This window comes from Dipodomys spectabilis, unplaced genomic scaffold (assembly GCF_019054845.1).
Source record: "Dipodomys spectabilis isolate Male_0828 unplaced genomic scaffold, ASM1905484v1 ptg000085l, whole genome shotgun sequence".
NCBI classification, from domain to species: Eukaryota; Metazoa; Chordata; class Mammalia; order Rodentia; family Heteromyidae; genus Dipodomys; species Dipodomys spectabilis.
The window spans coordinates 2,587,928-2,604,339 of NW_024870762.1; the positions used below are offsets into that span (position 1 = coordinate 2,587,928).

At 43.8% G+C, this 16,412-nt stretch overlaps 1 protein-coding gene across 2 annotated transcripts in view; it reads right to left on the reverse strand.

Annotated features, from left to right (window-relative positions):
- Nucleotides 1–16,412, reverse strand: part of Mapk14 (mitogen-activated protein kinase 14) — a 61,715-nt gene that overhangs the window by 4,572 nt on the left and 40,731 nt on the right. Inside the window, exons 9-10 of one of the 2 annotated variants that reach the window (XM_042684361.1) lie at nucleotides 5,086–5,165; nucleotides 3,698–3,776 (exon numbers count right to left, since the gene is read on the reverse strand). In XM_042684361.1, coding sequence (XP_042540295.1) covers nucleotides 3,698–3,776; nucleotides 5,086–5,165 — 159 coding nt within the window. Of the gene's footprint in view, nucleotides 1–3,697; nucleotides 3,777–5,085; nucleotides 5,166–9,477; nucleotides 9,558–16,412 lie in introns of both variants that reach the window. The other variant, XM_042684360.1, reaches the window with a different exon arrangement.

The following is a 16,412-nucleotide window of genomic DNA, read 5'->3' on the forward strand; positions in this document are numbered from 1 at the left end:
GAGGGGAGTTCCCTGAAGAGATCAAGTTCCTAAGTTTCATCTTGAAAGTATCATGAGCACTGCCAGTCACACAGTTTTCTGATGCTTGCACTCCTTAGAATAAAAAAATCTTTGTGGCTGCTGCTTTTCGGCTGAATGTAGATTCTATGATGGGGTTTCGCCACACTGAGAAAAAAGTACCATTTCCTATACTTTGATAAAGAGTAAGGCCAGAGGTAAGAAAAAGATGTCTCAAAGATTTTGACAACTGTAAACACATACACTAACATCCAAGGGGCAATCTGAATTTTCATTAGTGTTATGGTCAGTGGCTGACCAAATAGAGCTGCTAACACTTCGATGGCTGGTGCATCTATGCTCAGTCGGCATGCAGGGTACTTGCTCCTGATGAGTGGTGACGTACTGTCTGCAGCAAGAGGGACTTTATGACACTGCTGCTGGCAACGGGCCATCAGGCATGCCTGAACTCAGAGGAGTACCATGCTGAATGAGTACCAGATGCTCCTTTTGAGGCACTTGATGACAATCTCGATTGCTAAGTGATGTCAGGTTCTTTTCAATGCTGAAGTGTCACAGTGCCAGAAGATGGGGACATCTGTCAGGATGTGTGTGACCTAAATAAGCTAAATAAGAAAAAGGATGTTCCTCTTTCAAAAAACAGAATTATCTTTTTGAGTGTGTTAACAAAGGAGTTAAAAGGTGAGTTATGTCTTATTTGAACCATGGGGGCTGGCAAAATGATAAAAAACACAACGAAGACAAAACTTCCAGCATGCTGTGCACTCATGGCTCATGGGACAGGGAAATCTGTAGGACTCTCATCTCCAGTTAACCATCAGAAAACCCAAAGTAGCACTGTGGGTCAGTGGTGGGACACTAGCCTTGAGCAAAAGAGCTCATGACTGACAAAACAAAAAACAAAAAAAAAAAAGAGGGTGGGGTGGGGGGCTTTCTAGCACATAATTCTTGCCAACATCTTTTTTTTTTTTTTTTGGGTCCGGTAGTGGGGCCTGATCTCTGGGCCTAGGTGCTGTCCCTTAGCTCTTCAGCTCAAGGCTAGCGCTCTACCACTTGAGCCACAGCACCACTTCCGGCTTTTTTCTTTTTGCTTATGTGGTGCTGAGGAATTGAACCCAGGGCCTCAGGCATGCAAGGCAAGCACTCTACCACTGAGCCACCTTCCCAGCCCTCTTGCCAACATCTTTGAGTACTTGTAGCTCCACAAGAGCTTCTACAGATCCTTGAAGGGAACAGGACAGCTCAAGTGAGAGCATGCTAGAGCAGATGTAAACCTTAACCAAGAACTGTAGAATCCTACATACCCAGAGAGAGTGTGAATTCATCCCTGGACAGCAGAGCAACAGTGGAGATCTGACACTGTGCATCTCCAAAGCTGGTGCAAATTCATCCAGAAGAGCCATGTGCTTCCAAGCACGAGCATCTCTGCTATTTTAAGAACTATCACAGCCATACTGAAACCCCTCTTCACAACTTCTGTGGTGAAGTTCTTAAAACAGGTTACACAAGCCAGCCTTTATCCTATTTTTTTTTTTTTGTGCCAGTCATGGGGCTTGAACTCAGGGCCTGGGCACTGTTCCTGAGCTTCTTTTGCTCAAGACCAGCACTCTAGCCACAGCACCACTTCTGGCTTTTTTTGTATGTGGTACTGAGGAATTGAACCCAGGGCTTCATGCATGCTAGGCAAGCACTCTACCACTAAGACACATTCTCACTCCTATCCCAGTTTCTTAGGAGGTCATCATGATCATCAACCCTTAAAAGGAAAACAGCCTGAAGCAGAGCTTCTGGGATGCTTCAAAAGAGCGATGCCCCACACAGACAAGAGGAAATGCAGTGAGATGACCAAACACAATCCTATTATATAATGTTAAGAAAAGGCAGCTGGTGACACTAGTTGTCATGACAATGCTGCTTTCCTGAGAAGTATTGGTCTGGTCCTTCTGTGTTTGCCTGTAAATAAGTAGCACTGTCCACTATACTCTCCTTGTTTAGAGAACCTGAGCCTCAGGCAAAGCTACCTTCTGGGGCCATTTCAAGCCCACACCAGCCCTGCAGCTTTAAGGAATAGAGCAATTCCTGAGAAGCTGCTAGGATCTGGAGGTGATGGAGGAGGAATATGAAATCAATCTAAAGCGTAAGAAGGCAAGTCAGCTTTGCAAAGCAGAATAGATGGGTAAGCCTCTACGGAACAGAGGAGAGGGAAGAACCTGAGTGCACCAGGTAACTCCCTGCACATAAGAGGAGCACAGCACCTGCAGGTGATGCCATGTGGATATGCTGAACACCCATCCTTGCTTCAACTATTTCCCCCCTCAGTGTGGGACAATATAAATTAACAGCAGTTGTGAAAAATCCACAGGCTGTCATCTGTACCCGCCTTCCTGCTGCCTCAGTCTTCGCTCTTAATTTTTCAAGTCCTTTCTTTTCTTTTTTGTTGGTTGTGGGGCTTGAACTCTGGGCCTGGGTGCTGTCCCTAAGCTCTTCAGCTCAAGGCTAGTGCTCTACCACTAGCCAGTGGCGTGAGCCACTGGTGCCTGGTTTCCTTTCCTTTCCTTACTGTACCACTTATTTCTCAAACTAAATCCGTTGGTTATAGACATACTTCCCCTTTCTTTCTTTTTTTTTTCTTTTTGGGGTACGGTCATGGGGCCTGAACTCAGGGCCTGAGCACTGTCCCTGAGTTTCTTTTGCTCAAGGCTAACTAACACTTGAGCCACAGCGCCATTTCTGGCCTTTTCTGTTTATGTGGTACTAAGGAATCAAACCCAGGGCTTCATGCATGTGAGGCAAGCACTCTACCACTAGGCCACATTCCCAGCCCACATATACATTTTTCTTTTTTTTTTTTTCGGTCAGTTGTGAGGCTTGAACTCTGGGCGTGGGTGCTGTCCCTGCGCTCTTCAGCTCAAGGCAAGGGCTCTACCGCTTGAGCCAGAGCGCCACTTCCTTTTTCTTTTTTGTAGGTCATGGGAACTGAACTCTGGGCCTGGGTGCTGTACTCAGCTCTTCAGCTCAAGGCTAACACTCTATCACTTGAGCCACAGGGCCATTTCTGCCTTTTTTCTGCTTATGTTGTGCTGAGAAATCGAACCCAGGGCCTTGTGCATGCAAGGCAAGCACTCTACCACTGAGCCAAATGCCCAGCACACGCACGCACGCGTGCGCACACACACACACACACACACACACACACACACACACACACACACACACTTTGTAAAAAAGTGACAGCTGGGTGCTGGTATAATCCTAGCTACTCAGGAGGCTGAAAGCTGTGGATCATGGTTCAAAGCCAGCCCAGACAGGAAAGTTTGTAAGATTCTATGTCCAATAAACAACCAGAAAACCAGAAGTGGCACTGTGGTGAAGTGGGAAAGTGCCAGGCTTGAGATGAAGAGCTGAGGGACAGTGCCCAGACCCAGAGTTCAAGTCCCACAAACTACAGAAAAGGAAAAAAAGTGACAACACAAACACAAATAATAGATGCCATTATTGATCACATTTCAAGATTTAATTGACATAACTATAACCCCTCTGTACAGTATTTTTACAATAAAAAAGTATAAGAATTTAATTGATAATACTCTTATTTGGTAAAAGGGGAAAACTTCCTTCAAATTCCTAATTCATGTCACAACCTAATCAATACCATGAAATGAGAATATGATCAACTTACCCAGGGGGTTGGCACCAATAAATACATTTGCAAAGTTCATCTTAGGCATCTGGGTCAAAGACTGAATATAGTTTCTTGCCTGTAAAAATAAAGGTTTTCAGAATGACTTTGTTCAACAGTATCTTGGTCCTGATTCAGAACATTCATCAAAGACTTTTTTTACTGTCTCCTAATTTCTCTATATATGACCATCATCTTTATTTATGTGCTTTCTCTCACAGTTACATTCCATGTTAATAAGACAACTAACCAATTCAGTTCTCTTTCATTAGCTTTCTGACTGTACTAAGATCAGAAGTTTAAAAACAGAAGGTCAAGACTTCTAAGCAGCTCTTTTTCTGAAGCAGTTTTCCTAAATATTTAAATTTGACAGAGGAGTTGGTACAGAAGAGCAGTTGAGAGGCTTTCTGCATTGAAAAGAAAGTTATAGGAATTGGATATACACATGGCCATATTCCGTTCTTGTTAACTATGGAGATTAAATAATTGGTTTCAAGAACAGAGATAAGACCACTCTCATACAAAGAACAGTCAAACCTTTAATAAAGATATATGTAGACTGGGCAAATGCAGCAGAAATAGAAACAAAGTTAGGGGAAAGGGCCCTCTGTGATCCTAGCCTCATTCCCCCAAATAGAAAGGGCATCTTACAAAGAAGGGCCCTAGTTACCATTGACTGTAAAACTAGTGAGATTAAGTAAGAATTGGTAAAGAGAGATTCTAGTTCCACCTAGAATCGTATTTATTCAATTTCATGTGTATTTTCTTTTAAATAGAACTTTTAGTCATAAGAATAAAAAGGTGAGCTAGGTGCCGGCTGGTAGCACACACCTGTAATCCTAGCTACTTAGAAAGTAGAAACCTGAGAATCAAGGTTCAAACCTAGCCTGGGCAGAAAAAGACTCATCGCTAGTTAACCAGCAAAAAGCTGGAAGTGGAGGTGTGGCTCAAGTAGTAGAATACCAGGCTTGAACACAAATACTGAGCAGAGAGGAGGAGGCCCAGAGTTCAAGCTCCAGTACCGGCACTTAAAAAAAAAGCATGATAATGATGTCAGTGAACTACACCTTGGATGAACCCATATGATAGTAATCACTTTAACTACAGGAAGAAACACACAGGCCCTTGTACCCTAAATTTACAAGCCCACATACCAAAGGAATACCATTTTTACGAGCCTAACACTCATTCTTGATCCCACTGATTGGTGATGTTTGATGTCAAATGTGACATTTTACGACAGCACACTCAGTCATGGCCTCAGGACTCCTTGGGGCACATGCAAGCAAGCATTCAGTGACACTGAAGCCTGTGTCAGTTACACAGTGGCAATGCAGAGAATGCAGCCTTCTGAGAGAGGCACTCTGGTGCCTCACTGTTTTTCTCACCTCATGGCTTGGCATCCTGTTAATGAGGTAAGCAGGGGGCGTCCCCGTCAGACGCATAATCTGCTGAAGCTGGTTAATATCTTAGATCCCCGGTCAAGGGCATTGTTAAACACACAGTGCAAAAAAACAAAAACAAAAAACTTTCCAACTCAAAGTTTTAAGTTAAAAAAAAAAAATCCACCCTCAACACAAACAAGACCCTGCTCCCACCCACCCCAGGCTAGTGCCCAAGGCTGCATGTTAAGGCATGCTTTGGTGAATGGCTCAGGTTGTTAGGCTCGTAGCCAGGGAGTAGCCATGCACATAGGAAAAGTTTGGTTTCTTTGCTTTTAGCATCATCTTCAATGTTCAATAGTCTAGGTCCTCTGGAATCTGATTGCTCCTTGATCCAGGATGCCAGCCAGAGAACTGTTTCAAGAACTAATGGCCAAAACCTGTGTGTCTGTGGGATTAAAAATAGATGACTGAGGAAAATAAAATATCCAATCAAGGAAGAGATTCAGTATTTGTGGCATTGGGTCTCCAAGGCATCAGCCCTCCCAATGAAGACATGAATGGGAGGGCAGATTGGTAAGTGATGCCCAGTCTCAAAGACATTAGCTGTGGAACATTCAAAATACATGCCACAAACATACAGGGTAAGTGGAGGAGGGGAGGCAAGTTAGAGGATAACAGCAGAGGCAAAATAGAAGTCACAAGCCATCGACAGAATTATGACATGCTACAAAGATTATTTCCACAAGTCTCTCTAATGAGTAAATGTAACAGATTAATTTCACAGAACAGACAGCTGGGAGGAAGTGTGCAAAACAGATTATGATGGAGGCAGAACTGAGTTTTTAATCACATTTAAGTTCTACTTCAAAGTAACTGTGGCCACAATTCCCCAATTATAAGTCACTCTCTCCCCAAAATATAAAAACCAAGCGTTAACTTGTTTTCTAAATCCTCAACTTTCCTTCCTTGTTAAAATCAGTTCCTTACTTCAGTTGTAGCATCATCTTCAATAAAAGCCATGGCCATATCATTTTGCCTCTTCAAGGCTTCCCTGAATAATTTCTCTAATACTTAAGCTCCACCTCTGATTGCAACTCCCTTATGGCCAGATTACTGCTAAGGTGTGTCTACAGCTGGCCTCTGGGACAGAGCTAGGACCACATGCTCCATTCTGCTCCCTTATCTCAAAGACGAAAGCCAGCACACTGTCATCACACAGTGTAGATGCACCTTTTAAAGAAACCATCTGGTAAAATGAGCCTGGAGAAATGACAAAGGCAGAAAAGAGGGTCACAAAGTAAACCAGGAATGGTAGGCTACTAGCTAGGCCTTCAATGTTGGAATCCTGCCAACCATCTTCCTTTTTGGGAGCAGTACGTGGCCTGGACATGTTCTGGTTCTGTCTTCTTTAATCAGTAGGTGATGACATCCCCCTCCTGTCAGCTTATAGTTCCAGAAAAAACTGTGAGTCAAGCTTTTGCTTTTGCAATACAATGTTTTGTTCTTTCCCTGGTTACTCAAGGTTCTAGGATACCAACCAAATAAATTCTCTATCCTTAAGCCACAAACATCCAATTTATCCCCTTTCTTATGCCACATCCTAACCTTTTCCCTATGCTGACTGCATTTTCTGGGTTGTTTTTTTTTGTTGTTGTCGTTTGTGCTAGTCCTGAGTTTGAACTCTGGGACCAAGTGCTGTCCTTTAGCTTTTTGTGCTCAAGGCTGGCTCTCTACCACTTGAGCCATAGCTCCAATTCTAGTTTTTTGCTGGTTAACTGGAGATAAGAGTCTCACAAACTTTCCTGCCCAGGCTGGCTTTGAACTGTGGTCTTCAGAACTCAGCCTCCCGGGTAGCTAGGATTAAAGGTATGAGTTACCAGCACCCAGCTTGGCTGCATTTCCTTACTCAGAATGTCCCTGTTACAAATGCAGGCTGAGGTTACTAGTCATTGCTTTTCAGGAATAATAAAAACAATAAAAAAAAATACCTAGTCTTTATGTCTACCATGTTTCAAACATTTAAAATCTTTGAGCAATTTTACTCACCTGGTTTTATTTCTCCATCCATATTCCACACATCATGAGTTTTTTTCCCCCAGTGTGCTGGGGATGGAACCCAGAGCCTTGTGAATACAAGCAATCTCTCATTCAGCCCTTGCTTTTTTGAGATAGAATCTTAGTATGCAGCTCTGATTTGCCCCAAACTCTAGATGTGCCTGCTTCTGCCTCCCAGAGTGTTAGGATTACAGGCATGTGCCACATCATGTACTTTAAAAATAAACAGGTACTTGGCACTGTCATTCACAGTAAATTAATTTTGGCTGCACTTTTAAATAAACTGTTTTTATCCACTTGCCACAATTAAATGGGGAAATTCATTCTGTTCTTCTTGTACTCAATACTGTATTGAGTATGTTCTTTATTCTGGCTAATTCCATAATGCCCAGTGCTGTATGGAAGCTGTTGAAATATATGATGTGTCCATTTCCCATAAGATAAAGACAGCTCCTTATTAGCTCACGTACCCAACACCATTTCTTCCTTAAACACAAATGATGGACTAATGACAGGTATGCACTAGGTTAGCCATCCTGTGTTTTGGAACCTCTCATCTCTTGGGCAGATGGCTGGGTCGAGGGAGGCCATTATTCCCAGTCTCATTAGCACCACTCATTAATTAACTGAGCTTCTTTCCAACCCTCCTTCTGGCCCTTGTCCTTCTGGCAAATCTAAGCCAAAATATTTTTGTATTTTTTTTTTGGTACTAGGGATCGAACCCAGGATGTTGCACTTGTTAGGCAAGTGCTTTGCCTCTGAGCTACATCCCAGTCCTAAGCCAAATATTTTTAAAACATAGTGGTAGAGTGCTAGCCTAGGATGCATGAAACCCGGGGTTCATTTCCTCAGTACCACATACAGAAAAAAGCTGGAAGTGGTGCTGTGGCTCAAGTTCTAGAACACTAGCCTTGAGCAAAAAAAAAAAGCTGAAGGACAGTGCTCAGGCCCAAGTTCAAGCCCCAGGACTGGCAAAAACATAACAACAACAACAACAAAACCTCACGTCTTTCTTTAGCATCTTATCTTCTCTGATTCACACTAACCCAGCTTCTGTATTTCAGAAGGAAAAAGAAAAGGAGTGTTCGGATGGAGATTGTGGTCAATACTTCTGACAATGACTCTCAAAATAGTGCATAGCCCCATGAGATGATTAGGACATCTGGAATCTAGCTCTATTTCGCTCTGCCAAATGACTCAGCATGACTCCAGCAAGTCACAGCGTCCCTGTGCTTCTGCCTCCTTATCCTAAGCAAGTAAACAAAACAAACAAAACAGAGCCAGAACATCCCTTTGTTGAAGCTCTGCAGCTTGGAGACTGACATTACTGAGCTGTGTGGTCCTTCTAAGAGATGCTCACCAAAGATGGTATTCTCTGTCAGGAGGGTGATGAACCACTAAACCCACCTGTTCATGCCTGCCTCGAACTACACAGCTGACTTCCCAATTGGGCAAAGGAGCCTTTCAGTTAGGAATCCAGGAAGACGCAGCTGGAGCTTGCACACTTTTTTCCTTTTTATCCAACTGCACGGTGGGGCAGACGAAGGGAAACAGGAGAAAGGCTGGACTTTTGTAGCTCCTCTCAAGGCTCTGGCCCGAGCAAATGATCAACAGCAGGAAGTCATTGTCAAAGTAAGCCAGAGTCACCTGCCTGGGGCTCCTTTCCAAATCCCTGCTTACAGGAATTGGAGCAGAAAGGCACCAGTTCCACAGCCTTTCCTTAGGTTACTCAGCTTGGAGTTCATAAGGAGGACTTAACACCACTCTCCTGCAGAAATACCAGGAGCAGAGGTATTTCCTGAGTGGTCTGATGGCTGGCAAGAGAGGAAACCCTAGTGTGAACAAATACTTTGTTGGATGTGTGTCCGTTCTACAACAGCAAAAAGTGAGTGACCTTGGGAGGGAAACAGGAGCATGGAAATGATGCACATTTCATTCTTTTAGGGATGAAGTTAGATTAATTGATGGGGAAGCCCATGTGCTAAGATCCAGCACCAGCCAGAAAGCAAAAAAAGCTCACTGTCATGAAACTTCTGGGAGAATGTAGTGAGGACATGAGGAATAAAGGCACGATTTTCCAATTCATATTTTCTGGGCTACAACTGCCCAACAGAGGTTCCTGAGATCCAAGTACATACCCAGAAAAAAAGAACAAAACACACTCTTGCATGCAAGCAAGCACGCATGCACGCACGCACACACATATACCTCATCTCAGACATCAGCATACAAAGGGCACTTGTGCTTACAAACATACCAGGGTCAAAGTACAGAACGATGGAAGGCAAGTGGCAGAGACTCCCCACAGGGCAGGTAATTACAATCAAAGCATCAACTCACAGACTCTGAGGAGATTTTCTTCAAAAGCTCAGCCCCTGGGGTTCCAACGAGTCTTAAAATGAGCTTCAACTGATCAATATCTAATGGTTGACTATAAAGGAAAATGTTGGGACAAATAAAAATGAAAGAAACAAACAAATGAATAAATAAAAACAAACAACAAAACCATAACAAATATAACAAAATAAACAAAACATCCCAACAAGTTTAAAATCCCAAACCAAGCCAATAAGGTGGACTCATCTAGTCAAGCCTTCTGCAGAACAGTCATTTAAGGAGGACATGCACCCCTGTACAAAAGTCAAAACGTTGCCCCAAACGTACCAACTTGGATTCATTTTGTGCATCTGTCAACATCACCAATCAGTAAAATGAAGCGACTTTGGCTGGAGCTTAGCTGCCAAAGATGGCAGATGAAAATGCAAAGTCTCCACTTAGTCCAGAGGCTCAGCCTGTACATACCTCCTCACCTTCCACCAAAGTACTAGGACCTGGCACATACTGAGTACTGGCAAGCAGAGGGCTACAGAAAGGAAAAGAAAAAAAAAAAAAAGAGCACAGCAGCTTGGGACATGCAGTCTATTTGTGACTATTCCCCTAAAGCCTGACCTGAAGAGCTTGAAACATGCCAGTCCAGAGGCCTGTGGCGATCCCAAAGCCTGCCCCCTCCACACACCCTAAAGAGACTTCTCCCTCCCACGACTGCTGCAGTGGGCCAGCAGAGGGTGCTTTCTTACTGTATGTTCTTTCCAGAGCTCCAAAGAAGTAGAACACACCAGTTTTAAATCTTACAAAGGCAAAGTGAATATAGAATATAGGCACGGGTGGCTCACATCTGTAATCCTAGCTACTTAGGAGGCTGAGATCTGAGGATCACAATTCAAAGTCAACCAAGGCAGAAAAGTCCTCATGATACTTTTTTTTTTGTTTTTGGTCGGTCATGGGGCTTGAACTCTGGGGCTGAGCACTGTCCCTCAGCTCATCAGCTCAAGGCTAGCGCTCTACAGCGCCACTTCCGGTTTTCTGGTGGTTTATTGGAGATAGAGTTTCACGGACTTTTCCTGCCCAGGTTGGCTCTGAACCGAGATCCTCAGATCTCAGCCTCCTGAGTAGCTAGGATTACAGGCATGAGCCCCAAGCCCCCAGCATGATACTCTTATTTACAATTAACCACTCAAAAAACCAGAAGTGGCACTGTGGCTCAAGTGGTAGAGCGTTAGCCTTGCACACAAAAAGGCTTAGGCACAGTGCCAGGTCCTGAGTTCAAGTTCCATGACCAGAAAAAAAGTGTTCATCTGGGCAACCAAGTCTCACGTCTGTAATCCTGGCTACTCAGGAAACAGGTCTGAGGATCCTGGTTGGAAGCCACCTGGGGCACACAAATCCTAAGGACTCTTATCTCTAATTAATCAGCAAAAAGCCAGATGTGTGCCTCAGATGGTAGAACGCTAGCCTTGAGGGAAAAAAGCCAAACAACAATGTGAGGCCAAGAGCTGAAGCCCTAATTCCAGCACAGAAGAAAAACAGTAAAGAAAAAGTTTGCAAAACCCCATTCCAGACCCAAACACCTATATTCTTCAGGAAATAAATTAGAAACAAGTGCATTAACATGTTATTTAAAAATTAAGACTATAAAAGAAACATGTCGGGGCTGGGAAGTTGGCTCAGTGGTAGAGTGCTTGCCTTGCATGCCTGAGGCCCTGGGTTCGATTCCTCAGCACCACATCAGCAAAGAGAAAAAAAAAAAAGCTGGAAGTGGTGCTGTGGCTCAAGTGGTAGAGTGCTAGCCTTGAGCTGAAGAGCTGAGGGACAGCGCTCAGGCCCAGAGTTCAGGCCTCACAACCGGTAAAAAAAATAAAAATAAAAAAATAAATAACATGAATAAACATGTCTTTTTTTTTCTTTTTCTTTTTGTTAGTTATGGGGCTTAAACTCTGAGCCTTGGCGCTGTCCCTCAGCTCTTCAGCTCAACCAGACCACTCTACCACTTCCGGTTTTCTGAGTGGTTTACTGGAGATAAGAGTCTCATGGAGTTTCCTGCCCAGGCTGGCTTTGAACCTGGATCCTCAGATCTCAGCCTCCTGAGTAGCTAAGATTACAGGCGTGAGCCATTGATACCCGGCTAAAAGAAACATTTCTTAAAGCATATTGTTCATGGGCACAGAACAGGAATGAGGCAAGATGAATACTCTCCTACTCTAAAAGTGAAGAATCAGTTAGATGCCAGTGGCTCACACCTGTAATCCTAGCTATTCAGGAGGCTAAGATCCAAGGATCACTGTTCAAAGCCAGCCTGGGCAGGAAACTCTGACTCTTTTTCCAATAAACTACTCAAAAAGGCCATAAGTAGCACTGTGGCTCAAGTGGTACAGTGCTCACCTTGAGCAAAAGCTCAAGGACAGCGCCCAGGCCCAGAGTTCAAGCCCCAAGGACCTACAAAGAAAAATAATCTTCTTAGCTTATTTAAAACTACAAAGAAAAATAATCTTCTTAGCTTATTTAAAAGTACTCAATTTACACAAATTAGTTCCTTCACAGAGTTCCCACAAGATAAGAGTGTATCACACAAGAGAAAAAAAAAAACTAGACTATTTAATTCCTTAACAGGTCATCCTATATGAATCAAAACTGACCTATAAAATAAAGCAGTAGAGACTGATACTTTTGTTTAGTGACTCTGGACTAGTTGGCAGGAAAGTCAAGTCTCATCCAGTCTGTAAGACAGAAACTATTGAGTGGCCTCCCAGATGCCCAAACTCATGGGATCCAACCTCAGTGGCTCCCATCACGAGGGTCACACTCCACACCTTTCTCCATATGGGTGGCGAACAAGCCTCAGTTACTCAGCTTCATACTCACAGCCCTCTGGGATTAGAATCAAACTTTTCTGAATCTGCCTTAAACTATGAATCCCGAACTCACCCAGTGCTTCAATTCACAGCAACTTTCAGATACTCCTAAGTTAAAAGGAAAATACCCCCACCTCTCTCTCTCCCCTTGTACCAAGCATTTCCCCTTGTTATTGACCCTCTAATCCCTGCTCAAACAAGAACTCTTCCACAAGCTCTTCCTGGGTATCTTGAGTTTGAAAATTCTCTCATTTATTTTCCTAATATTCTTCTATCATAGTGTTTTTGTCTTTCACCTAATTTGGCAATCAGAAGATGTTTGTCTAAGTAACTCCTACAAATCATTTCTGTTGTTTTGTTTTTGCCAGTCCTGGGACTTGAACTCAGGGACTGGGCACTGTCTTTGAGCTTCTTTAGTTCAAGGACAGCACTCTTTTGGCCTTTTCTGTTTATGTGGTACTGAGGAATCAAACCCAGGGTTTCATGCATGCTAGGCAAGCACTCTACCACTAAGCCACATTCTCAGCCCATCTTTTTTTTGGGGGGTGGGGGGGGGTGGGAGGGGGTGGGGTTGGTCATAGGGCTTGAACTCTGAGCTTGGGCGCTGTCCCTGAGCTCTTCAGCTCAAGGCAAGTGCTCTACTGCTTGAGCCACAGTGCCACTTCTGGTTTTTGAGTGGTTTACTGGAGATTAAGAGTCTCACAGACTTTCCTGCCCAGGCTGGCTTTGAACTGCGATCCTCAGATCTCAGTCTCCTGAGTAGCTAGGATTACTGGCGTGAGCCACCGGTGCCCAGCTTTTTAAAAAAATTATTATTTTTGTGCTATTCCTAGGCTTGAACTCAGGGCTTGGGGCTGTCTCTGAAATTATTTGCTCAAGGCTAGCACTGTACCATTTAAGCCACTCCCCCACTTCTGGCTTTTTTTGTGGTTAATTGGAAATAAAAAGTCTTACGGACTTTCCTATCCCAGCTAGCTTTGAATCACGATCCTCAGGTCTCAGCCTCCTGAATAGTTAGGATTATAGGCATGCGCTACTGGCTCTTGGCTTAATTTTTTATAGTAGTACTGGGACCTGAACTCAAGACCTCAAGCTCTTATTTGGCTTTTTCACTAAGGCCAGAGCTCTACCACTTGAACCACACCTCCAGGTGTGTCGTTCTTTTGGTTAAATAAAGTCTGCCTAGGCTGGCTTCTAACCTCAATCATCAGCTTTCAGCTTCCTGAGTAGCTAGGATTACAGGTGTGAGTCATTGGCACCCGGTTCCCACTCAGTTTTGAGTGCAGGTAACATCATCCATGGAGTAGTTTGGTAAATCCTGGCTGTTCTGAAAAAGACCTACTTCCATAGGCTTTTCAATCTGATTCAATCTACCTGGCCCTCAAAACCATATTTTATGAAAAGTTTACACCCAAAAAGTGTTCCAAAAAAGCTGTTTCATTTACTACTGAGCCTGACAGAGGTCTCAAACACCCCACCTGATGTGTTCACACCATGAAAAGTAGGCAGACAGTGCTATGAAGTGTTCACACCAAGAAAAGTAGGCAGATACAGTATGTGAGCATGTAAGGGCTATGGGCAGGGCTGATACAGTATGGCAGCCAGGGTTCTGAAGATTAGTTACCGCATGATATAAAGAAGAAATCTGCTTAGTTGCTAAGAGCATTTAGTTCCCCGAAAGCTGCATTTCCACCTAAACACAAGCCCAGTCTTTCAATAGGACCAGGTATTGCAAGGCCACAACCATGTGTCCAGGCAGATAAGCCAGGAGGAGTTTCAGGCAGCAATAGCAGTAGAACAAAGCAAAATTTAATGCAATATGACAAGAAGCTATTTCCATAGCAAGCCACCTTTTCTAACAGATGTAACCTCCTTTTACCCCTGGGTAGAAGATCCATTTACTGTGCTTTAAACTTGAATCATAATGCCCCCCTCCCCTTGAGTTCTCCCCAGCTCCCCCACCCCCCTGTTCGTGGGGCCTGAACTCTGGGCCTGGGCGCTGTCCCTCAGCTCTTCAGCTCAAGGCTAGTGCTCTACCACTTGAGCCACAGCGCCACTTCCGGCTTTTTTCTTTTTGCTTATGTGGTGCTGAGGAATCGAACCCAGGGCCTCAGGCATGCAAGGCAAGCGCTCTACCACTGAGTCACCTTCCCAGCTCCCCCCCCCCTTTTTTTTAAAAAAATATAACAAATATAGAAAATGGCGATCTGGACTGAAATTTGTTGTGTGCATGTGCATCCAGTACTGGGGCTTAAACTCATAGAATTGTGCTCTGGTTTGGCTTTTTTGCTCAAGGTTAGTACTCTACCACTTGAGCCACATTTCCACTTCCAGTCTTTTGCTGGTTAACTGGAAATAAGTCTTCTAGATTTGTTTGCCCAGGCTAGCCTTGAACCACCATTCTTAGATCTCAGCCTCCAGAGTGGCTAGGATTACAGGTAGGAGCCACTGGTACCTGGCTTGAATATTATTAGTAGTAGTAATATTATTGTCAGTCGTGGGACTTGAACTCAGGGCCTGGGCGCTGTCCCTCAGCTCTTCAGGTCAAGGCTAGTGCTCTACCACTAGAGCCACAGCACCACTTCTGGTTTTCTGAGTTTATTGGAGATAAGAGTCTCACAGAGTTTCTCAGGCTGGCTTTGAACCACAATCCTCAGATCTCAGCCTCCTGAGTAGCTAGGATTACAGGCATGAGCCACCAGTGCTTGGCCTTGAAGATTGTTTTTTAAATCAAGTTCTCTGAAACAAGAGCAAAATGTAGTTAGAATGAAGAGGTAAGGAAAAAAAAACAAAAAGGACAATGGATAATTGGAGAGAAAGGTAAGAAGGATATTTTGGTCACTTTTAGTATCTTAATAACTCCTCAGAAGCATCTATGAACCAAAGTTAATGATGAGCAATAGACCTTGTGCAGGACCTACCTGCCTGAGAGCAGCAGCTCCCAGTGAACTAGATCCACACAGAATAGAGAAGCTCGTAGGGACAGACAGGATGAGCTCCAAGGAAACCCAGCCTACTTCTTTCTCTTCTGGATTTTCAGACATACACACACACACACACACACACACACACACACACACAGACAGTAAGGCACCTTAGGTTTATCAGTTACACACACACACAGGTTTGTCAGTTACACACACACACACACACACACACACACAGAGTAAGGCACCTTAGGTTTGTCAATAAACCCAAGAACTTTAGCCTTTCTGGAAATATACATTCTAAAGTTACCAACATTTATTAAGGCTTTTAGTATGTAGAGTGAAATCACTTTGTAAAAATGAGGAAGAGGACTGGAGAGGTAATTCTGTTTCAGTGATAGAGTGCTTACACGCAGTCACGAGGCCTTGAATTCCACCCCAGCATTGTAGGGGGGTGAGGAGGAGGAAGAAGAGAAGAAAATGAGAAGAGCATTTGAAACCAACAACTGAAAGCCATGAAATATGACCACAGGGGGCGCTCCAGAAGCCTTGGTTCAACTACCCACCTTTTTATCACTTCATCTGGGTAGAGTGGACCCAGGTGGTCATTTATTACTCTTTGTTCTGAAGCATGTCTGAACTGTTTTACAAGTGTGGAAGAGATGGGAAGAAGAAATGAGTAACTGTAGGTGCTAATTTCATCCACTGAGCAGGCCTTCAGTGGAAGGCAAGTGGGTTGTAGCACAATGGTCCCCCAGTCCTCCAGTCAAGTAAGAGCACTAGTAGTAAGAGCACTAGTTCAATGCAAATGAGAGCAGGGCATGCTTTGACACATGTAGGAAATTCACTTAATTTACTTTATTACACAGGAAAGCAGGACAACAAAGCAAGACTGTGATCTCTGGGAGACAGAGCTGCAGTTGATGCAATAGGGTTCTGAGACTCATTTCCTTGCTTCCTTAGGTTGCAGTGAGCCTGGGAAATCATGTGTTTCTGACTCATTTCAAATCGATGGCATCTGAAATAAGTTAGCAGTACACCAGAGAAGACATTCTCTATCTTCCCTCTATCTGATACACCTAGTCAGTCCTACAGACAAGGGCTGAATTCTTTACAAAACTACTCTTATGAACACTATTATTAGACCAGAAGAGTTCTG